Raw genomic sequence first — 25,008 nt, 5'->3', positions numbered from 1 at the left:
AATGAGTGAGAGGAAAGGACAAAAATAGCTTTTAAAAAAAGACACAAGGACTGCTGGAACATTTCGTTGCAGCAAACTTTGGTGTGGACTGCAGCTGTGTATGCGTGTGCCGTATCTATATATGCTGCACGTTGCAGTGACAGCTCATTCATATTGGCAGGGCAGCTCTTATCAACCCCTTATCTCTGTCTTCCATTATTGAGGCTGGTGTTAACCCCTGGCTCCCTGCTCCACTGCTCCCCCTGTGCTCCTATATGGTCCATACATCTTTAGTAGAAGGACCGGGGTGGAAGAGGAAGGAGAGGAAAGGAAGAAATTATGGGAGGGAGAGAGTTTGAGACAAAAGAAATAAAAGCTTGCATGTCTGCACTGCATCATTAAGAACAATACAACCACTTCTTCATTACCTGTGCTCTCTACTACTTCTTTGTCTCCCTTTCAAGCCATATACTTTACTCCCACTCTTTTCTTCCCTCCTTCTGTTTTACTATGCCCACCGCTGTGGCCTCCACAGCGAGGCAAGACACAGTAAATGTGAAGCCAAAAGAACACATACATACACCACATACACTACAGCCAAACAAATACCTTTTTCTCATTTACTTCTTGTGTCAAGTAGTTTTCTATAACACCATTTTAATTAAAAACTAATCTTCAGAATTAATCTTTTTTTTTTATCGTGATCTCAAGGGCATCTCCTTTATGAAGGAAAAAAAAATGTTGTGTTGATACAGGGAAAAACAATGAGCACAGTAATCTATGACATCAGATACGGAGCAGAGTACCAGAGAACACACACCGTTGGGGCAGTGCTTGAAGATAAGGTCTGCCAATCACTTAGAGTGGCATACCATTTTCATGTATTTAACCAGGAGCACTGCTATTTGCAGAGTTGATAAATACATGCTGCACTGTGTTCAAAAATCAACCACATGCTTGTTAATTTAAACATGAAAGAGAAATTAGAAGTGACACTTATGAAACCAGTTCATATGGTTTTAGATAGATAGATAGATAGATAGATAGATAGATAGATAGATAGATAGATAGATAGATAGATAGATAGATAGATAGATAGATAGATAGATAGATAGATAGATAGATAGATAGTTTTTCTAGATAGATAGAAAAACAGTATAAATAAACAGTAAGAGTAGGGAAATAATAAAAACGCTATGTACAAGAGAAAAAACAGTAACAGTTTTCCATGTTTAATTAATTTTATCTGGTATGCTGGAGATAAAAACTATGAAACAAACTGTGAGAAAAGATCAGACCTCAATGAAATAACTCAACTGACCTTCTGATCGACCAAGCTGAACTAAAATCAATTATTTCTGATCCTCCTTTGATAAAATCTAGTGATCTGCTAATGGCTAGCTGCTGACAAGTCCCGGTTATTCGTAGATCTGATAAAAGGCCTCAGAGTGTTCTGCTCTGTATCAGCTTAAATTTCGCAATGACAATTAAAAATGTGCGAGGAAAAAAAAGAATGTTTTGGAAGAAAAGCAGTGAACTATTTAATCATGTTAAAAGGTCGGTTCACCCAAATTACAAAGAAACAAATTTTCCAATCGTGACTTTCATTGGAAATACTTCGTAAAGCTGTTGACAGCAAGACCTCTGAATAGTCCAGAGTAACTGTATCAGAAATCTTTACATTTACATCAGTCCAATAAAGTTTGGGGAACTCTATCCAACATGCAGATAAAACTAAGGATGCACTGATCTGATACATCGGATTGGTATCTTAAGATTTTGTCCTTACGACTGTGTATCAGCTGTGACGTGGCGATCCATATTAAATATAGTTCCTTTGACAATGTCATAAAATTCAGTGTCAGGTTCACCCATTAACTCACAGCAGGCCACAAACTTAGGCCGTGCTCAGACCAACCTTTCATGTCAAATGAAATATGATCATTAGACATATCCGGTTATAATAAGTTCAAAGTGGTAAGGTACACAGATTTTAAATTTGGGGAAAAGAGCGCACTGGTAGTGGACTGGTGCTTGGTATCGACAGATAGGGAGTCCAAATTGATATTGGGAAAGAAAAGGTTGTAATGAAGGATTAAACATATATAATTTGGGTGAACAGATCCTTTACAATAGGTTCAGCCGATCAGAAACACTACTTCAAGCCAAATTAATAAAAAAATATATACTCGGTGTGTAAACCAAGCAGCATCCTCCATGGCTGGCACAAGAACCCAACATGGAATAAACAAAATGTGCCGTCGATCGGCCACCTGCCCAACTTTACAGCAGAAATAAACATGTTTACAGCCTGAAAAAAAGTTAAAAAAAGAAAAAAAAAGAAAAAGGCTTTGGTCTCTATAGCTAAATTCACCGTTCATGACAACTGTCATGTGTGAATTTTTATATAAATCTCCCGCTTGACTTATATCAAGGCTTAGAGTTATGCATAATTAAGGACATGGTCGCATTGAGTGGTGGTGGTTGCCACCACAGGCAGCTGTTTTCAGTGACCAGGCTTCACTCGGCCCGCCTCAGCTCCACCCACTAGGCTCTTTGCCTTTTTTGGATTTTGGGAAACCTGTGGAGTCCACCAACATGGTGATGGCCAGAGCTTCACAATGGCTCTCCAGAAACCTGTGGGTGACGTCACTTAGACTACATCCATTTTAATTATTCAGTATATGGTATAAACATACTTCTGCAAACAGACACTCACACAAAGAAAGAGAGGAGATGCCCCCTCAGACAAATATACACCCACAAGCCAACACATTATCAGATGTATTAGATGTAAGACGATGTCTCTCTCTCTCTCTGCTGATGTTATCTTCAGATGAACACTGTTCTGTGCTGCTCCGAACATCCACCTGTTCATTCAGCTCTTTGGTGGCAAAGGTGGATTATTTCTCAAAGCAGTGTGACACACTACCTGTCTTACTCCATTCAAACACCCCCCTGTTAACTCTCCCTGATTTATCTTTTCTGTCTTTCCTCTCATGCCATTCCCTCTTCAGAGCGGCTGTGCACCCTGCTCTATACCTCCGTCTTGGTCCGTCACACTTTACATTTCATACATTTGCTTCGTCTTATTAATCTTTCTTCTCAGACCTATTTCTCTTTCTCGACTGCCATTCCCCCCTTCATTTGATGTCCCTTTCCCACAATCGCTTCCTCCCTCTGTCCCGCTCTATTTCCTCTGTGGGATAAAAGCAGCATGTTGCCCAGGTGTACCGATATAGGAGCTTTAATGTTTCATTTAATAGGGGCTCTGTCACTTAATAGAGAGGCTTTCTCTTATCTGATCCCGGAACAAAGAGAGGGTCTGCTGGGTCTGAGAGGCCTACTTTGTGACAATTGCTTATCTGATCAGGGAACAGTGGAGAGCGGCCCACACAGTCTTAAACTATTACTCTCTTATCTGATTGTGACTTCCCAAAACAAGAGGACAGTTAGCAAGTGGATAAACGTTGGCTTCTTTGAATGTTGAGATTCTTTTGGAGAACTTTTTTCTTATCTTATGACACTGAAGAGGTTTTATCAATATCGGCTAAGAACAGAGCAGAGCCCCCCCCCCCCATCACCATCAGTTGTCTCCTTTCTTCTTTTTTGTACTCCACCTTTTCTATTGTATCTCCCACTTTTTTAATGCAGTGTATAGTGTACAGTCTCTGAGGTCTACCGAATACACAGACAAAAGAAATAACCATGATGTTGGATCTTACCTAATGACTGGAAATGGGCATTAGGCCTCAATAAATCGAGTGGTACACAGCCACTATAGCTCAAACGATTAGTTGAGTGATGGATTAGTCCTGTGGTCCCTAACACGATAAATCTGAGCGGTCACCAGATAATTAGCATAACTAATGCGAAAAAATATGATTTAAAATTATGTTCATTATTTTTGTAGAATTTTTCTACAATTCTTTTGCTTTTTATCTTGTGAGTTAAAATGATACTTCTCATCAGGCCTCTGAAAACCTTTTAAATGAAACATTTTGAGCGGGAAAAAAATCCCCCTTCGGTTGTTTAACAGTTTTAATATGTTCACAAATAGGCCAAAACCTGTGATGAGTGTTCACAAGTAGACATTACTTAATTTAAAAAGTCCCAAGACAAACTGGTTGGGTAACAAGTTTGATAATTGATATGATGTACTTTCTCTAGTTTCTCAAATGTTAGCTGAATTTTGCGGATTTGCTGCTATATCACTTTAACTGAAACATATGGTTGGACAAGACAACAAATCTGAAGACATCACCTTGAGCTCAGGGTAGTTGTGAGGTGCATATTTCATAATTTTTTCATGTTTTGGAGGCTAAATAATTAACAGATTATTTAAAACAATGCCTGCATTGTGGTCCATGCAGTGGACACTTGGTCTGGATCTGAATATGAACCACAGCGATAATTACAATCACACTTACTGTGGGCATGCTGTTGATCTGATCCAGAGTCAGCTGCAGGAGTTGCTCATCACCGCTCTCTGCCATCAGTTTGAGTGCAGGCTGCTGGAGGCCCAGCTGGTTTTGGAGCAGCAGGGTGGTTATATGCCTGATAGACTGGAGAGAGAGAGAGAGAGAGAGAGAGAGAGAGAGAGAGAGAGAGAGAGAGAGAGAGAGAGAGAGAGAGAGAGAGAGAGAGAGAGAAATGTGTGGATGAATGGATGAATGGGCGAAAGGAGGAAGGGGAGAGATAAAAGCAACAGTGGGATGAATATGGGGAAAGGTAATAAGAAGACAGAGTAGAAAAGAACAAGGCAGAACAAAAGGGGAGTGGAAGAGACAGAGGGGAGAGAGTAGGCGAGGAACACTGAAGGTTAATCGATGTGCATATACTGTACAGACATGCAGGAACATAATACTTTTAAAAAGGTCTACACACAAACACACACACACACACCAGACACACAGTACTGCTGCAGTCCTATCCAGTAATATATGGATATCACAATGCAATCTGACTCCCCCATGCTCTGGCGGTTTCATTCCAGCAGATTCAAATTAAAGCTGTTCAGTACAGAGTAAAAGGCCTCCTTCTCCGCCTCCCACCCCCTTCCCACACTAATATTAGACAGCCAGGCAGACACTAGCCTATTCACACTGAATAGCATTAGCGCTAAACTAATATCACAGTCAGCTGGCGCTAGACATACAGAATGGCATTAGGCTTACCACTTCCATGGTGCTCAGCAGGGCATAAATAGCATTCGGGGCCGTCTGATATCAAAGAGCGGCTAGTGCCTATAGTTCATTGCAAAAAGCACTGAGCTGATGCTAACATGTTGCTGTGGGTTACATGTTTAATAGCTTTGGTCTGCTCTATTAAGATACGGTGTAAAACGGTGGCACTGCAGTGAGGTTACACTGAATTCACACAAGCTTAGTCCCTTATTTTAACAGTGGTGATACAGTGGTAGATGAATGGAAAATGTGTTAATGGAAGATTTTATTTTGGTTCAAAATATTAATTTGGACTATCCTCAGTGTATTGCAGTGGTGGAGGAAGAATTAAACTTTTATTTCAGTAGCTAAGCCACAGTGTAAAAACACACAAGCCCTACATTACATACAATAAAACGTTACTAAACAGTTTTAGCAAGAAAATGTACTAAAAATGATCACAAGTAAAAGTACTCATTATTTAGAATTGCATAATTAATTAATTTAATATTTTCAATATTTGTTATTATTACTTGATGCATTAACAATTAGCATTGTAGCTCATTAAGTTTAAGCTAGTTTTCACTATTTTATATGCTGTCTATCTACAACAATTCTTTGTATTTCATGAACTAAAATGATTAACTGTAAAGTAACTAGTGACTGTAAGTGCATTTCCCACAGGATTAGTGTGCAGTAGAAGTATAGATTAGAATAAAATGAAAATACTAACAAGTAAAGTTCCTAATAATTGTACTTTCCACCACTGTTTTATTGCATGAAACCGAAACAATATTTTCCTGCTTGCATTTACTTTTTACAGATTCAGTCATTGTAAATAGGTGAAATTCATTTTGTGGACGATCTACTGTTCAGAAAACATGAGCAATCGTAGACAGTCATCCAAGGAGTGTTTGCTGCTTACCTGTACAGGAAGCTTGTGTTTGGTGTTATAGAGAGATCGCACCATGGTGACGACCTGCTGACCCAGGTCTAATTTGACCCCTGACCCTTGGCACCGGGTCAGCAGGGCTGAAGTCAACACCACCCACGGGTTACGCTCCGACTGTGCCCTGGAGACAGAGAGCAAGACGGACCTATGAATATGAATGTGTGTGCTTGTGTGTAGAGCTCGTCTTTTCTGAGGTGAACGCAGAGAGAACAACATAGACTGTGAATGTAAAGAACATAAGTACATGTGCTATATTAGTGAGTATGTTAAGAACAACAGAAGAAGGCAGAAACATACAGAGTATAGTAAAAGCAAAACAATACTACAACATGTAAAACTTATTCATGACTCTGTGTCAGCAGATGGTAATCCTGTTAGACAATGACTGGGTCACAGCAGTTGACAACAGTATGTACCATATTGTAGGAAAATGTACATTATGAATAATATAAATAGCCACATATGAATAACAGCATCAACCTAACATCAAATCACAGGCTGACGTGAGCGACAGCAGAATTATCAAGAGGTTCGCAGACGATCTAATGGATTCTGACATTGGCATGTAAGTGAGCACTAAAGATGGTTGACCACAATACTTATTTAATATTTAACACCTACATGTGTATTTTTCCTCTCTCTCTCTCTCTCTCTCTCTCTCTCTCTCTGTGTGAACACCAGGGGGACAGCTGTCAGCTGTGACAGGAGTCACTTTGTTTGTTAATGCCTCCAGAGTGATTACGATTAGCTCCCACCAAGGCCGGCAAATGCCAATGATGCTAAGGCAACATGACCTTCACAGATCTTTATTAATACATATCAGTTATAGTAAGGGGGAAAAAAGATGGAAACCACATAATGACTCATTATCTGTTAATTAGATCTTAGATGACGGATGGATCCTGTTTAAATTATTAATTTTATTAGTATTATCATCAGCATTGCAAAAAGTCAATGCTATCTGAGAGCCGTCTGAACTGCTGAGTAAAACTAATATTAGTTGTTATGGATGTTGTAGCAAAGCCAAAGGCCTGTATTGTATCTGTGTCAAGCCTCAAGAAGACAAACCATATTCTTGAGCCCTAATGTGGCTGTTAATATACACATGATAAATGCATTAAACTTATATAGTGGTAGTTGTTTGAAGACAGGCGTTACATGCTGGCACTGCTGGGAGTTACGTACGTGATTAACATGACAAGCGTATAACAATGAGAAGACAGGAGAAGATTGGAGATGAGAGGAGGAATCTGATATGAACACTTGCTTTGTTTCACTCTGGGTGTTTTCCCATGATAAAGAACAGATGGTAACACGCTGATAAATCATAAGTTAAATTATGAGAAATAAAAAATATGTCAAGTGGTTGAAGCCTGATGTCAGATTAGGCTGCTCAGACTTAAGTCAGCGGGTTAGAGGACGGAGACCCCGGGGTGAAAGCCTGTGTTTGTGCGCCTATGTATATCTGCCAAAGAGGAGTGTGTGTGTGATAGAAAGAGCTGGTAAGTGAGAAAGAAAGGATGGAGAGGAAAGAGGTGAAGAGAGAAAGACAGCAGGGAGAACAGCAGGGCTCCTGTGTGTGACTGTCAGTAGAAAAGGCAGCTCTCCATCCAGCTACCGGGGCATCTTGTCCTGACAAGCTGCTTCACCTTCGGATGATGCGGCCATGGGAACAAACAAGAGCCCACTTGTGCTGCTGGCACAGTGCTGCTTCCTGTGCTTTACCAGGGGAAAGGGAGGTACTGCTGCATGCGACGACGAGTGTCTGTGCACTCGCCAAATCTGTCACAGGGTGCAGTGTGAGTCACAGCCAGCCTCCATTCGTGCTTTGAATCATGACTCAGTTTATGCGGACAGACTAAAGGATAAGCTTTTTAGATGCAACTCAATATAGCTCCCAGAACAGCCTCTTGTAGTCTTCGGAAACAAATCTCCACTCTAAGACACACACACACACACACACAAACATTAAACACACTTCCATCCAAACCAGGATTAAATGCTGAGTAATAGTAAAGGTTAACCATGTGTCTCACACACCAAGAGATAACACTCTCAAGTCTTAACAGAACATCTTAAATGAGGCATTTGAAGGTTAAGTTATTCTGAATTTTGTGTCCCAAATTATGACTGCCGGATGTAGCAGCCATTTCACATAAAACGCACACTAAACACAGATCAGAGCTAAATTTCAGGCTTATGTGCTTCAAAGAGGCACATTACAGTGTACTGCAGTCAGTGTATGTATGCATGTCGCAACAAATTAACTTGAGCGATTTAAATGAGGACGACTTAAGAGACGAGAAGAAACAAAATCCATAATCAGGAGCGGACTTTGTGCTCAGCGTTATGTTTGCATTTCAATCTCAAATACCGTACAACAGCTCAGTCTGCAGTTAAAAGAAATGATTATAGCCAAATGTCCCAGCAGTGATGGTTTGACTACAGCTGTTACACTCACAAAGTCAGTGGAGTGTTAGTGAAATCTGAGGTTGAACTTGAAGCAGCTGCCTCGTCCAAACCTAATCCCCATCTCTCCCACCGCTTCTCAGTTGAATGCTACTCTGCCAGAAAAGACACTGGTTTTACGGAATCCCAGTTATTTGTCCGTTACATATACAATGATGAAAAATAACTATTTTCACAATGATCCTTTTTATCCTGTTTGCTGAACTGCCACAACTCTTAAAATTATTTTTGAAAACTTTAATCGTCTCCCTTTCAGTAATTTTCACCTCCGCACTAAGCCGCTTTCCCTTACATGGAATCAGACGATACCAGCCTGAAAATGGCAACACTTTGTCTTCTATCCTGTGTAGAGCAAAGAAAAAACAAATAGATTATGCATCTAATAGCCTGTTCCACATTAAGAACTTTTTCCAGTGACATAGGAACTATTTCAGGACTTAATTTACACTTTATTTAGCTGCAATCTAAACGTAGTACCTCAGGAGAAGTTACTGGCCCCAAAAAACCTGTTCTGTGGGTACCACTTTATGCTCCGCCCCATGAACTATCGGGGCAGGGTCTGCTGTGCCGAATGTTGCTGGCTGGTCAAACAAAGTCACAGCGGCTGCTACACCTTGTGTGCAGCTTCATTTAAACAACATATAGTGCTGGGGAAAGCATGTGTAAAATTAAATAACCACCAAACCTCTGCATGTCTCCTTTGTTTCCATTGATTGCTTCCAATGAAACATCACAGTCTTTCCGCCGTAAATACCAAAAAAAACAATTTCTCATTTGCCTAATCTTCACAGTTCTTAGATGTGGGGATTATGCAAACAGGGATGCACAAAAGTTCATGATTTTAAATCTCGATTCAGCTCCTGAGTTTAGTTCTTGTGGCTCCTCAGGACCTGGAACTATTAGGTGTAAGAGGGGCTCAAGACACTCACAAGGTCCCGGCAGGGCCACTACCTACGACATTGGTGAGTAATGCCATTGTTGGTGATGTTCCTGATCAAGGAGGCTTCCTCCATCTCTGGCCCCTCCTGCCTGATCCCCTTTTACATTTCAGGCAGGTTGTGCAGTCACAGCAGGACTGTGATGTCCTAATCTGGCATAGTGATCATATGGACAGACTAAATATTGAGCAGTCTGATCCTAGCATAATGTTTATTCTAGATCAAAAGAGCAAGCATCCCATGAGGCGGGTTGTGTTGGCCTTTAAACTGATGCATCAGTAATGAACACATGTGAATCTTATTTATCAACAAACCAAGTCATCAGAGTCTATAAAGATGACTTATACATACATTTATACACACAACTTTGTGTACATCCTTGTGGGTTTCTAACAACTACTGGAGAAGAACTTCTTTAAATTGTTGATCGAAACAGTCTGCTTTGATTGAGGTGGAAGGATAGACTCCTGATTGAATAACCCTGTATTGTCTCGCCTGTCCTCCGAGCACTGCTCACTTTTAATCAAGAACAATGGAGCAGGAAAAGAGCAATCACATCATTATCTTATCGATAATAAAGCCAGCACTTGCTAAGGCTCATAAGACACAAGCTGATGCAAGAAGCCTGAAGCTTTGAGAGACACCTGCTTTCATTTCTAACTTTAAAAGTCTAATACTTGGACCTGAGTGATTAGAGGCACTATTCTCCATTCCAGCTCTTAGTGAAATGAAAACACATTAAACAGAAGTTGCCATTAAAATGTCAGTGTCTTCATGTGTCAATGATTTTGTTAATAAACAAACTACAGTATAAACCTTGTTGAAAGAGTCTTTGGTTGACTGTTAAGCACCACAACACACTCAAGATTCACTTAATTTAACCGTGGATAGGAGGCAGCTTCGACCGAAACTAGAGAAATAGCACTCATTTTACCTTTTGACTTTAAAACTGCCATTCAGTGAAGATGCTGAGAGGGCACCAATGTATAAGGAGGAGAGGTTGAAAGAGTGAGAATTAAATGAGGTGAAAGAGGAGAGTATAGAAAGAAAGTAAATCAGCTACACTGTTGGTATTCTGCACATAATCTGTAATAACACGACATTTGCATTTTCTATCTTCAAAAACCTGTCAAATAAAATAAAGATTTGTGAGATTTCTTTAAATCCTGTATGAATGTGTGAAAGATATGGTTGCTAATGAGCTGTAAACATAGGGTTGTGAACAAATGAAGGAGGCTTCAGTAAGTACTGTACTACTTACAGGAATAGTTTTGACATTTTGGCAAATACGCTTATTCGCTTTATTGCCAAGAGTTAGATGAGAAGATCAAGACCACACTCTTTACAATCTTTACATTAAATATAAGGCTACGGCCAGCAGCCTGTTAGCTTAGCTTAGCATTAAGACTGAAGAAAATGGGGGAAAACAGCTAGCCATACTCTCATACTCTCTCTGGGTAGGTAGTAGTCCAGCACAACAACTAGTTTTTTTTACACTTTGGTTTTTACACGGATTTGGGCAGCTCGGCTAGCTTCCTCCTTTTTCCAGTCTTTATTATAAGCTAAGGTAACTGGCTGCTGGCAGGAGCTTCATATTTATCAACATGAGAATGGTATCAAACTAATTTAACTCTCAGCAAAAAAGTCGAAAATGTCAAACTATTGCTTTAATGTTGAAAGAATAAAAGAACAATTAAAAGAAATAAAGACGTTTGTCTTACACTTCCTCTTTCATCATGGGTGGCCACGCTTGTAGGAGGAGCATGAGCAGCTGAAAGTCTTCCCACTTTTGTGCAGCTTCCAGCAGCTCCAGGAAGAGGGCGTATCTTTTCTCCTCATTCTCCACATCTTCTATCTGCACCTGAGAAGGTACAAAGCACAATTTAGGTGAATGACGAGTGTTCAGAAAAGAGTAACCATCTGTTTCTTTGTAATTCTGCTACATATGCAATGTCGTGGCAAAAATTTAATGATAAATGGCAGCATCATCCACTGAGCAGTGGATTTCAGTGATCTATTATCTTGGCCACATCCACCAGACACTATCCAACACAAATGCAACAGAAAAGCGGAAAAAGAGATGCTTTCATTGATTTAAAATGAAGCATGCTTTCAATTGTGATGGTAAAACCCGACAACCTAATGATTGCAGTAGGGTTTGTGGGAAAGGCATTCCTGCCAAAACAGGACCCAAATGAACTGAGCAATCACAAGCACTCAATCTAGACGAGTATCAAAGCCTTCAAACTTCAAACAAGGACCTGAAAGGAAGGAACAAGGCTTCACGGCACATTTCAGTGTTAGTTTAAAAAACGTCACCTGTGGCTAAACTTATTCTATACTATTATAAGAGAAGTTGAAAGGGGGAGTGAAAGAAAATAGAGTGAAAAGGAATGAGGGAGGGTTAATGTGGAAAAAATGAGAGGAGGAGGAGGCGGAGGGAAAGTAATTAATTTTCTTCTCAAAGGCTGGCTTCTAGTGTGATTTAACAGTTCAGAGAGCGGCTGATTTCTGAGGGGAAAACTACAACCTGCCAAAGCACGGCTGCTGCAAAGACAGGCTTCGTCACATACGCATGCATACATTTACACACACACACACACAGACACAGACACACACACACAGACACACACACACACAGACACACACACACACACACACACACACACACACACACACACACCTACATCACTTTCAGCCAGACTCATAAAACATAGTTTCAGCTCCAGTGGTGTGATATTTCAGCAATACACCGTATAATGTAAACATTTTAAAAAAAGTGAATAAACATGTAAATACAAACCTCATCTTTAAACCTTTATTTTTTAGTCTTTGGATGCTGGGTTAGTAGAGAAACTCTCTGCGCACTTCTATCAGTACTGTTGAAGATCTGGCTCCAAAGTATTCATATTTGGCTAACAAATAAAGCTGTCCCAGTAAAATACCTTTCCAGATCCCAAAGACCACCACAAAAACTCAAATCATATAATTCTCACAAAAATGAGTAATGCTGGAATAAATGGTTTGACAGCAGTAGGCAATGCTGAATAAATGTGCAACTGCCAGAATGCTGGGGATTGGAGCTCCTGTGGCCGCAAGGGCTGTATGCCCCGCTGCATGTTGCATCTACAAAACTGTGGTACACCACTGGATTACAAAGCCTTTAAATGAAACATATACCCAAGAGATATTTGTTGAAAAGCCACAGTGGAACGCTGCAGGTGAGTTGTTTTATGCTGTGTAGGTCATTGTGCAGGCAAAAGCGAATAAAGTCCAATTTTGCTAGTTCCTTGGCAACTACTGGAGGCACATAAATGTGCATTTTAGAACCACATGCCACTGCTTGAATTCTGATGAGGCAGAAATATACAGGCACTTATTTTGGTGATCTGAACTGGCTACAAAAAGTCCAATAGCCATACTGTAGATTCAGCCAGTAGCTGATATATGTACCCCTTCCATAAGATCACATGCACGTTTGATGGACAGGGGTATTCAGATGGCCACACCTAAGATTTGATTGATTTATTTACTAAATGGATAGATACAATAGTAGAAATTAATGTTTTATGGGTTTCATTCATTTTTCAAAAATCTGAATCCTCCTTTTTCTAATGGTCATTGTGTACTATTTAGCCTCTAAACTGACAAAATATCAGAAAAGGTTATCAGACGAGTCATAAATATAATAGAATATATCAATAAACAATTTAAATTAAGTGTAAAAAAGAAATAGAAACCTACCTTAATGTTAATCATCCAATCATACTGCACCCCTTTATAAACTCCTGTAACAGTTGCTAAAACATTTTAGCCAGCAAGCTTACAACACTTACAAAATTAGCTGGCTCACACAACTTCGAAGTTAGCTAAGGAGAACAACAAAAGGTTTTTCCTTTCTACGTCAACTAATTGGAGATTAAACAATATTTAATACTCCATTGAATCGTCCAACAACTTTAACTTCCTTTCAACAGTTGTGGGGATCCAAATAATCCACTTGCTCTCATAATTGTGTTACAATGGACCAGCTCTGGGTGCAATGGATGGCTGGCAATTAAGCAATATTCGGCTGATTTCCTTAATAAAGAATTTGGTATTCCAACTGATTCTGAGACATCTGAGGTGTGAAACTCATTTATAAGAAACAGCACATGCAAATATCTGGCAGCACAGCAGATCCATGCTTAGTGGCGTACTGAAGCGCATTATAATGGGGGATGGAGCAATAAATGAGTAAAGCTGAAGCTCAGGACCCTCTGGAAATGGAGGTCATTTGGGAAACAGAAATGGAATCTTAACTACCTGTAAAAAGCCCTCACTGCAATCTATAGCTCTCAAATCCATCGCTGAATGTAAACTGCAACCCAAAGCCTGTTCATCATTGTTATTGCCTTACTGTGTTATGAGTACTGAATACTGAAGCATTTTATGAAGTTTTATGGCCACATTTATTCATTATGTTTGAAAATCCAAGGGTATACACGTCCTTGGAATTCCCTGATTATATTCTGATTGCAGATTATATATAACACATCACAAACTGCTCTTCGACACATCTCCATATGCAGTATTTTAACATACACACCTACAAACCACATCTTCTCACCTGCTTGCACACACAGATGTGCACTCACTAATCAAAACTCACCTACATTAGAGCACAAATTAAATTGCTGCCAATTACTATGTGGCTGTAAGGCTTTTATTTTCTTAACAAGGGAGGATGGTAATTAATTATGCCTAGTGATTAAAATCAACATTTCCTCTGTGGTGTTGTACAAAGAACAGAGGGCAGGAGGGCAGAAAGAGGAGGAAGGGAAGGATGACACTGTCAGCCAATACCACAACACTTAGCAGAGAAGGGCTGACAAATTAGATCAGACACACGGCCTTCTTAGTCATCTAAATACACAGATGGGTGACAAATTGAAGGAACAACCTAAATGAATGAGTACAGAAACATGACAAATGCAGCTGATTTCATACAGGGCATGAGGGGTCACTGAATGGTTTGATGAAAATGAGAATGATGTGAATCAGTTGAATACCTATAGGAGCATGGAGAGGGTTACAGAGTCAATAAGGCTTGTGTTGGTTTTTCCTTTAAACGGTCACCATCTGTATATACATACTGTAGGCACATAACTAAATAACACTTTTTTTTGCTCTTTCACCTAGTGTGTATCCTTCCCCTTTCCCATATATCAGGCTTTCAAACGATCTCAATTTTTCTCTTCCCTCCCCACCTGTCCATCCCAAGAACTACTGTACCACGCCCATTGTGTAGTTTACTGACTGTGTGGATATTAAAATGTCAGCTGGACATTCAAACGACAGCTACAGTAGCTTAAGCTGATCAAATCCTCTCAGCGATAATTGTCATTTCAGTCAGGTACCGGCTAGAAATGAGAAGCTAGCGTTTATCTACCTCTGTTTGACATCATTGTTTATATTTCTATGAATTTCAAGTGAAGGGCTAAATCTAGACTAAAATCTAAAAATCTGTAAACTATCGTGTGAGAACTGATAACCTGACATCGTAACAGTAACTGAGGGCTTAGCAAATGGTTAACTACTACTGTTACTGCTTTTAGTAATAGTAGTAGAATACTACTTATCCAATTACTCACATTTATTGGACTATTTAATTAATCATTATGAACAAATTATTAATTTCACTGATATGAAACCAATCCAAAGAGTGGGGGGAAAAAGGGGGAAAAAAGGGGAAAAAACACACAAAAAAAGAAATAATGCAAAATAAGTTAAACACACACAGACTGGTTTTAGATAAACACTTTCTATTAATATAAGGTCATGCTCACATTATCACAGAAACACATGAAAATCAGCAGGTACAAGTTAAAAAGCAAACGCACATAATTTCTGTCAACACAGCCATTCATGTAAGCCAGTTGCAACCACTGATACTGAGGGGTCAACAAACAATATGATATCCTATAAAAGCAATTCTGTGGGACAGAGAGCAGCGCATCCACACAGGCATGAAAGCAAACACACAAACAAAAAGCTGCTAGCTCTCGCTGCCTGTAATTTCAAGCTTCAGAAACACTTTTTTTCTCTCTCTGGCACAGGAAACAGCACTGTTAAATTATGCCGACCACATGCCACACACTCGCCCACTGTGACTGGAAGTAGCCATGCTTTTAGCAAAATGATACACAGGGACACGGGAAACAAGAAAAAAGGATGGAAATGCAGTAAGCACACGGGGAGGCTGAAGTAAATGAAACATGACAACTAGTAGTTACTAGCAGCTACATTATTGCTCTTTGACAACTTTTTACTTTTCAAGCGGGAACAAGTGAGAACATGTGGGGGCTTGTGTGCACCTTGGTACGTGTGTGTAAAGTGTAAAGTGGGTATAATGTTTTTCCCAACTGCTGTGATTTGCTCCTAAATTGGTGAGCGTTATGAAATCTCATGACCCCTTATTGCATTAGAAAGCAATACGTTGTTGACATCGGCCACACGCACACTTGTTTTACTAAACATCTATTAAAGTCTTTCCTTCACCCTGAACTAAGACTGAAATGTCATCACTCCTAAAGTTTTATAAAGCTGTAAAAGAACACAGTCACATGCACATTTCTATAGGACAAACAGCAATTACAGAGTGTGTTGTAGTTTGTCCAAAACAGCTTATGTAGTCAGACAGGGTATCTCCTCCACTGATTAAAAACTGCAATGCAGTCTAACCCTGCTATCAGCATATGATAATAAAACAGGGGGGAAAGGAGAGGAAGTGTGTGAGTGTGTGTGTGAGAGAGACAGAGAGGGATGGGAGCTGCTTTGGGGCAAATCGATATACAGAGCAGAAAAACTGTCAGAAGACACGTGGGTGAAAACACACACATGCACAGTTCACCAAAGGACGAAAATGGAAATGAAGTATAAAAGACTGCAGTAGTGTGTGTGTGTGTGTGTGTGTGTGTGTGTTTGACAGAGAGAGACAGAAAGAGGACTATACAGATGAAAGTGGAGTCATCTCTTCCTCCTGAGAGTTACTGGGATGAGACTTCTTTCACTCTATTTAGAGGAAGACACACACACACGTGCGTACACACCAAAACATAATGAGGACCTTGCAAACAGGCACGCCTGTGTACACACAATCAAAAACAATCAGCTGAATGCCACTGAAACAGAGCTTCAATAAACTCCTGTGAAATAATTTCCTCCATATGTCACCGTCTTTCCTGAAGGAATAAACTCTCACTAAATAAATATTCTAACATCAAAGCGCTCTACTGTAGTCTTTTAAATTTGAACTGCTTTCAACACACAGGTGACACTCGAAGGTAATACTGTAGATAATTTTAGACACACAAAGGGTGAATGAAGAATGCCCCTGCTACACACTAAATCTTCTCGAGGTAACATTGTGGGTGTGCATGCAGTGATCTGAGCCCCTAACTAGGCTTTGAGGTATTTTTATTTGTAGACAATAGCATGTTTGCCAACAACAGCTAAGCAGGAACATCTGCATTGGAAATACATACATATCCATCAACAAAAAAAACACCACATGCAATTGCTTTGGTATCATAGGTCAGATAGATAATGTAGATGCATTTAATTAGAGTTCCTTATGTAGAAGTGAAGTGTAACAGGTATGACAACCTTTAACTGCGGATACACATTGTAAAATAATTGTGGCAGTGTGGTAAAAGTACATAAAGGTCCAACATGTAACATTTAGGAGGATCAATTGTTAGAAATTTAATATAATATTCATAGGTGTAGTGTATAATAAGAATCGTTGTTTTCATTACCTTAGAATTAATAAATCCACACTAGTCTTTTAAAGACTATCACAGCACTGCCATCCAGTATAACCGCTCACAAACTCCTAACACCAGCAATCTATACAGTGCCAACAGGGACAGAAACTAAAGTATTAGTTTGCTAAATTTGTAGTAGTGTCATCTTGATCAAATGTAAGCCTTCAAAACAGACATCATCTTTCATTCCATTAAAAACATGCTTTTTGTCCATTTTATTGTGCATTTCACTTTAATGTTAACACCCAGTGAGGCTACAATGCAGGTTACAGAATACAGAATAGCGGGATCTTGCTTGAGGTCAAAACCCCGCAGAGCAACTACAAGCATGGCTGGCTGACATTTATTGTCATTTTGTCAACATACCAGTACTGGTGTTTCCATCTCATCTCACACATAAAGCACTGCTATTTGTTAGTAAATGAATGCTGTCCTTGGTGCTGAAAGGCTTCTCTGAGGAGTACAACAGGTCTCACACCATGGCTTGATAAACTGGTTGGTTGACTGTCCTTTGTTGTCCTGTCATGCCGAACAGTGGTTTATGGAAGTCAAGCAAGCCTGACAAAAATGTACTGCTTTTTAGATTGATTTTCAAATTCAAATGGCTACTAATATACTGCATGTGCCTTTTAAAAAGTTCATCAAAGGTCTGTTTTGTAATTTCATTCATATATTTTCACAAAAACAGATTAAAGAAATGAAATGAATGAGTGCATCAGCTGCCCTTTAGAGTTATTTTTGTTCAAGCGCCAGTTGGGTAATTGTATGATGCTACGGTTTCTCCATAGCATCATACAATTAAGATACTAAATGAGAAAACTGGGATCAAAGTGTCAGTCAGTATGTGCAAATTAGGGCCTGCTTGAAAAATTTCACCCCACTTATAATGAGAACCCTCCTCCAGCACTGATTAGATAGACACGCTTTCAGTGTCTGAGGTTGAGTCAAAACAGATAATGGCCAATTTGTTAACAGCAATACAGATTACATTAAATAACCACAACAGGTGTAATTTATCTTACTTTTCATTAATCTTCAATAAACTGCATGTGATCATTCATAAGAATTGAATATTAGCTGACAAAGGTCTGTTTGCATACTTTCCATCACTAACTAATATATAACATTAGTTATACATCCTAACTAGTAAGGGTGCTTGATTGATCGATCGCTCACCGATCGCAAACGGTCGATATTGGCTCTAAATAGTTTGATCAGTGATCTCTATAAAAGCTAATCAGTTAAAATACCTAATGTCTGTTCTCTGCGACACAGGAAGTATAAGCATTTAGCAATAGTGAGTTTTTTGGAAATTAAAGAAGGACATTGTCAACCAGCTGGACTCGCAAGATCGCAAGATCGCAAGATCGCAAGATCGCAGGATCACGCGAGAATCCATCCTGCCAGGCTTCAATCTATTTGTTTGTGGCCAAACTACGTGATACCAGACCAGTCAGCATCCTTTGGCAGCTACAGGGTTGGGCACACAGAAGGTTAGCGTAAATGCTGCTAGCATCAGTTACATCAGAAGTGGAGAGTATTTCTTTGTTGAAAGAGGAGCAAAGAACTGAACTGAAGGCTTTTCTAAATGGAAAATATGTTTTTGCTCTTCATCCCGACTGGAGTAAGAGTTTGACTACGTTATATAGTTTGTTGATCTGATTGGTTGAAGTTCGCCCTTGACAGATGGTAAAAGAAAGATGCTTCATTCAATCACCTGCCGAGTAGTTTTTGAAAGTGCTTACCTTTCCAACAACGACCTTCCAGATGGTTCTATGTAACAAACCATCTGGTGCAGGTTAGCAGTTTAGGACATTGTTTCAATTTACCTCAAATCAGACAATTTCACATGAAAATAAAAGAAGATTACATTTCCACCAGGACTTAAATCACATACTTTTTAGAGTGAGGGGTAATTGTTGACAGTTTCAACCAAATGCATGCTATGAGATTGAGGTGTACAAAAATGTATTTGATCAATCATTTAACACAAGTTGGAAGTATTCCAACAGTGGTGCTTTGCATGAGGTTCTGAAGCAGGTGACTTAAAGCCACAGTGCCCAGAATTAAGACTTGTGACTGATCTCAAAATGCTATAAATGACTCTTTGGTACAGCACACAATGTCCAGGGCTCCCAGAGTCAGCGTAAACAGACAGTGACTATTTCAGCAAAGGCTATTTATTTAAGATGGGAGGCAATTGTTTATATAATCTTCTGACTTAATGATTACAGTCAAGATGAGAACATGTCCTTAGCAGCTCAGAAGATTACAGTGGTTCATCAATCGGGTATGTATGCATTTGGCTGCAATTAATCAAACCGACATGTTGGATTTAAAAAAGAAAATCTGAGATATTTCTAGTCTGGAGAAGTTGAAAACAAACAGCTCAATCATTCACAATCAGCAGGGGATGTCTGAGCACTAACTCACAGCACTTATGAGACGCGGCAATCAGTGCTGCTGGTCAAGCTGAAGTTTGTTTGAACTTTAATAATGGCCACTTGAACTTTTAACATCAATAAGTCTCATCAGAGGTTCATTTTAGAAAGCTCAGCCTCTCTGTCTGCCGTTACAAAACATCCTCTAGCTAGAACTGCCAATGGATCACACTGTTAAAACACAGGCTCACGATTTACAGACTACATGATGTTTAGTATGTATAATGTTGACAAAGATCACAGTCTTAATTTAGCTTGTTAATATGCTTAGAAAAATTGAACTCACAACAAATGTTAACCGTAATCTTAATGGCAATTCAGAATAAAACAAAGACCTTTGCCCACACATTATACAACTGAATAATAGCCTATTTCTCACATGCTACATGAGGCAAAACATTTCAAACACACAATTAAACTGCCTAGAATGTAATTTGAAAGCACTTTTAGATGAAAACTGGAAGCCTATGGGAACGTTCAATCGGGCTTCCAGTATTGACTGCTTCAAAACAACCCAGTCATGAAGAATTGATATGAAACATCTAAGTAATGGAAAAGGACACTTATATTACCACTTCTTCAGGCAGAAGCAACGCAGGAACACGTGTAAATAGGCACACACACATTTATGTCAGTACAACTCAATAAACCCAACTAAAGCCCCATTTACACACCATGGCACACACATGCAGAACACATCATGTCTCCATAGCTGTCAGGAGTTGACCCTATGACAGACTTGTTAAGGCATATGTTGAACACATCATCACCTCTGTGTGTAACACTGTAGTAGACAGGTTAATGATCAGTGTTACCATCACTGTCTATCTTGACAGCTCTCTCCCTCTGACTCGTCACATCGTATTACCACTGCCAATCATGATGGCAAGCGCTATCAGTCCCACCTTTCTATCAAATGAGTGGGATAAATGGAAGATAGCATTTTTTATTAAACATTATGACTTGGGAAATGCTCCAGAGTCAACTTCATCATTTCATGATGTCAGTTTGCTAGATTAAAATGGCCATCACCCAAGTCTTTCTTCAGGTAACTGAAGGTTTTACAATAAAGATTGTCTTGACTTGTTGTAAATTACTTGATGTTAAAATGTTGTGACGTGTCCTCCTCCCTCCTGCTATAGTGAATATTTTTTGTAAATATTTAATTAAAGGTCCAGTATTTAATATTATATTGCCAGAATTGGAATATAATATGCATAACTTTGTTTTTATTAGTGTTTAATCAACTGGAAATAAGAATTGTTGTGTTTTTGTTACCTTAGAATGAACCGTTTTTATCTACAGAAACCACGGGTGAACCGTCATGTTTTTACAGTAGCCAAGAACAGACAAAAACCAAATACCAGCTCTAGATAGGGCCACTGACCACCACAGTTTCTCCTTCACACTTGGAAGGGGAGGGTGAAGCGAGGAAGTTGCAATAAAAAATTTATTTAAATTCAATACATTTTCACATGTGATCTAAACTGCAGCAAAGTACATAGATTCGACTAGACTGAATCGCTGAGATAAGAGTTATGCTACTGATTAGCGTTTCGAGAGCTGGATTTTTTTTCTCCAAAATGATTGCTGCTTTTTTTATGTGGAATAACAAACTGAATCACTAAGATGACAGTCAGTCAAAACGGCCAATTTTCATTTACACATAACGGCTAGAGAAAAATCAAAGAATCAGTCTAGATTTCGCTGTAGCTAAAGCTTGGTGTGGCTATCTCATCAGCAAGTATTCACTTGATATAAGGTTACTGTTCTTGCTTTAGCTGCCTGTGTCTTTGTAGCAGGAAATGTAGGTTCGATAGAGCGGTTATAAGTAGGCCTCCTGCAAATTTTATTAAAATTTATAAATTATAAATTTGTATTTTTATGTTCACAGAAATTATATATATTTCTATGGCATAATCATTTATATGGTAAAACATATGTGAACAGATTTAGATGTTGGTCTTAACTCAATGTTGATCAAATATGTAGTTTCTGTGTTCTGCATTTGAGGGCTGCATAGCAGTCAGAAATAAAATAAAAAAACAGAGTAACCCTGACAGCAAGTTTAGAATAATGTCATCATGACGGTTAATGACTACTTGCATTAATCAGGAACGTGGTTGCTAAGTTAAAAACAACAACAAAAACAATTAAGATGCATAAGTTATTATTTTTTCAGGGAGTTTTTTAATCTTGATAAAAAACAACATCTATTTAAAAATATGTGTGACACCCAGTCAAGGTAATGTGACACGTGAGAGTGTTAACCTCTCTGAGTTGAGTCAAAGATGCATTGTTTCTTCCTGAATTTGTATGAGCCATTAGTTAAACGCAAGTGAACTTTTGCCCCCATCAACAAATCTGCCTGATAATCTTCTCTGTGACTTGGCAATTACCTCAGTCCTTGACCTGAGAGACAGAGATGGGGGAGGAGAGGGGGGGGGTGAACATGGGATGTGGGCATGTCAGTGTATTGGACTGGGAGTGCCTGTGGAGCCATGGGATCCAGAGATCTCTGTGTCTGGCCTTTACTGAGTGCGCTCCGAATGAGCTCATCAATATTCATTGACCCGCTCCGGCTAATGTCCCCGGCGACAGGCAGAATAAAGTTGCAGAGGTCGCACACTTCACAAGGAGAGAGAGAGGTGGGGAGAGCGAGGGAGAGAATGAGCGATGCTGAGGAAGTATGCGGGGATGATAAGAGGGCGCAGGTTTCAGACAAAATGAGAGTTAAGAGAAGCAAACACCAAAAGGGCAAAGCCTCGGGGCCTGTAGGGGGTTAGGGAGTTTATTACGAGTTGAAAGTGCAACACATGAAACATGCAGAGGAACCATAAGCGCAGAGATAAAGACACGCACACCCGTGGAGAACAAACAAATGAACACACGCGCACACAGACAGACAGACAGACAGACAGACACACATACACACACACTTGTGCATGCAAAGTATGACATGACAAGATGAGTGCAATGACAAACAAGTACAGCTTCTCTAACCTCTCCCTCTATTTGTTATGCTTTTTGTTGCTCTCTCCTTGTAGTCTGGGGAAGATCTACGCTGTTTAACATGACACCTGAGTATACATAATGGTACGAGCCTCAAGAGAGGAAGAAGAGTAAGATAAGAAACAGAAGACAAAACACAGAAGGGGAGTGGTTAGAAAGGATGAGATCAAGGTTAGGAGGAAAGAACAAGCGTGTAGCTTGAAACCATCTTGACACACAGACATCAATATCAAGCACGCACACATAAGCAGCCTTTAAAGTATATTTTAATATTAAACCCATTTGTGCCAAGACTTCAACCTCTTCTTAATCATGCATGCGTATAGGGGACTGATGAATATTCAAGATGTGAGGAGAGGCCAAGGAGAAGGGAAGATACTAAATGATGTGTGCACTGACACACACACACACACACAAAAACCCTACATGACCAGACACAGAAACACATGCAATTTCTTAAGATGAGTATCAGTTAAATTCCTTCAATTACACACAGAGCACGGTTTGAGATGTAGATGTGAGGGGATGGTTATGCTTGGATGCACGCTCACACATATACTCCGGCTGAATAATGCCAGTTGAAGTAAAGTCGTTACCTGGTGCTACAGCTCAGCAAGATCGTGCCAAAGGAGATGATGGTGCAGGAGTGCCCCCACTTCATCTCAGATTTTGCCGTCTTTCTCATCTGGCTCTGTGCTGCCCACTCCTATCACTTCAACTGTCCTCGGGCTCTTTTCTCCTTATTTCTCTTCTTGTCTGTCTCCCTCTCCACATCCCCTCTTTTCTTGTTTATTTTATTGCACTGCCTCCTCTGAGGTGTTTTTTGACTGAATCATCAGCGATCCCACCGAGAAGACAAAGTGTTGTGCTCCTCTCTCCTGGCTCCGAGTTAAAAAACAGAGCATAAATAAAGTTTTCGAAAGGAGCCGAGGGGGATAGATAAAAGCTGCCAAAACAAGTGGAATTACAGCTGGGGCTTGGCTATCACGACAATGACCCCCGACCTGTTGTATTAGAGTGTGGCCATAAGATAGCTTACTCAACCCCATCACATTTATTATTTATCTCCTTTGAAAGACACTCTGCTCTCTCTCTCTTGTATAACCCTCTCCCTCCAGTCCAGGCTCATTCACTTTCATCAAACAGATCTTTCTCAGCGTCACTGTCCAGCTTCTCCTCCCCACACTGCCTTCACCTCGGTCATTTTTTTTCACACAATCCCTGATGGGACAATTCTTAACAGTCTCTTCCAGTTTTAAACTTTTTTAACACTGAATGACGACAGCCCCTCCGCCAATTTGTCAATATATAACATGTGAGTGTGTGTGTGTTTGTGCACCAGAGGGGCAAAAAAGCAATGGTCAGCTGCAGACCATACACATTGTTCTGTCAACCGTCACACTCCCACTTGTGTTTCTGTTTGTATTCCTGTCCTATCAAACAAATACTGTAGTTACAACAAAATGGTGTGCCAGTCATCTGTGCAGTTCTTTTTTTCTTCTTCCATTGTTATTCTTGGATGTCTGTCAGGAGGCTGACGCATATCTTGTCAATATGGTTTTGCATACTACAAACTGTGGCCTTAATATTTAAATATACGACAGGTAGAGTGGGATGTGTATGGCAAGAGGGGAGAGGCACACAGGCATGAACACATATAATAAATGCATGAACACTCTTGGAAACTCAACACACTTCAAACATCCACAGTTCTGGTGTGTGTGTGTGTATGTGTCGACTGTATGCCAACGCATATAACACAATGCACGATTACATCACGATCAACTTTGCATGAAACCAAATCTGTCCAAAGCAGACATGTGATAGGAAACAAGACTAAAAAATGAACAAAAAAAAGCGCTGACCTTGAAGATTATTTTGTGCTTCTATTGCCTTTATTTGATAGGAGCAGCTTGAAGAGAGACAGGACAGGAGGGAGAAAAAGGGGTGACTTGTATTTGTCTGAAGTTAACTCAAAAGTTAAACCTTGATCAAATCTAATCTTCAACACAATTTTCAAGGAAAATGAAAGGTGAAATGCCTCGGGAAAGTCAAATAAGAGCATGGTCTGGGTTAAAGAGTGGGGTCCGGAGGCTGTGTAACAGCAGACTGTAGGTTGACAGAGTGCAGCTACAGAGCTTGCTATGCTCAGCTCAGTTCATCCATATTAGATAGACGGCGCATAGCAAGGCCAAACAGCGTCCCACCAAAACAATGTGTTACAGCAAATGATCCGTGACACTG

The 25,008-nt window shown here is 39.8% G+C and overlaps 1 protein-coding gene across 1 annotated transcript in view; it reads right to left on the bottom strand.

The window, feature by feature from the left end:
• Nucleotides 1-25,008, bottom strand: part of nbas (NBAS subunit of NRZ tethering complex) — a 147,864-nt gene that overhangs the window by 8,961 nt on the left and 113,895 nt on the right. The window contains exons 50-52 of the mRNA XM_051408103.1: nt 11,225-11,364; nt 6,070-6,217; nt 4,410-4,544 (exon numbers count right to left, since the gene is read on the bottom strand). Coding sequence (XP_051264063.1) covers nt 4,410-4,544; nt 6,070-6,217; nt 11,225-11,364 — 423 coding nt within the window. The remainder of the gene's footprint in view (nt 1-4,409; nt 4,545-6,069; nt 6,218-11,224; nt 11,365-25,008) is intronic.

The sequence above is a fragment of the Dicentrarchus labrax genome, unplaced genomic scaffold (assembly GCF_905237075.1).
Source record: "Dicentrarchus labrax unplaced genomic scaffold, dlabrax2021, whole genome shotgun sequence".
NCBI classification, from domain to species: domain Eukaryota; kingdom Metazoa; phylum Chordata; class Actinopteri; family Moronidae; genus Dicentrarchus; species Dicentrarchus labrax.
This window is presented reverse-complemented; position numbering and strand designations above follow the sequence as displayed.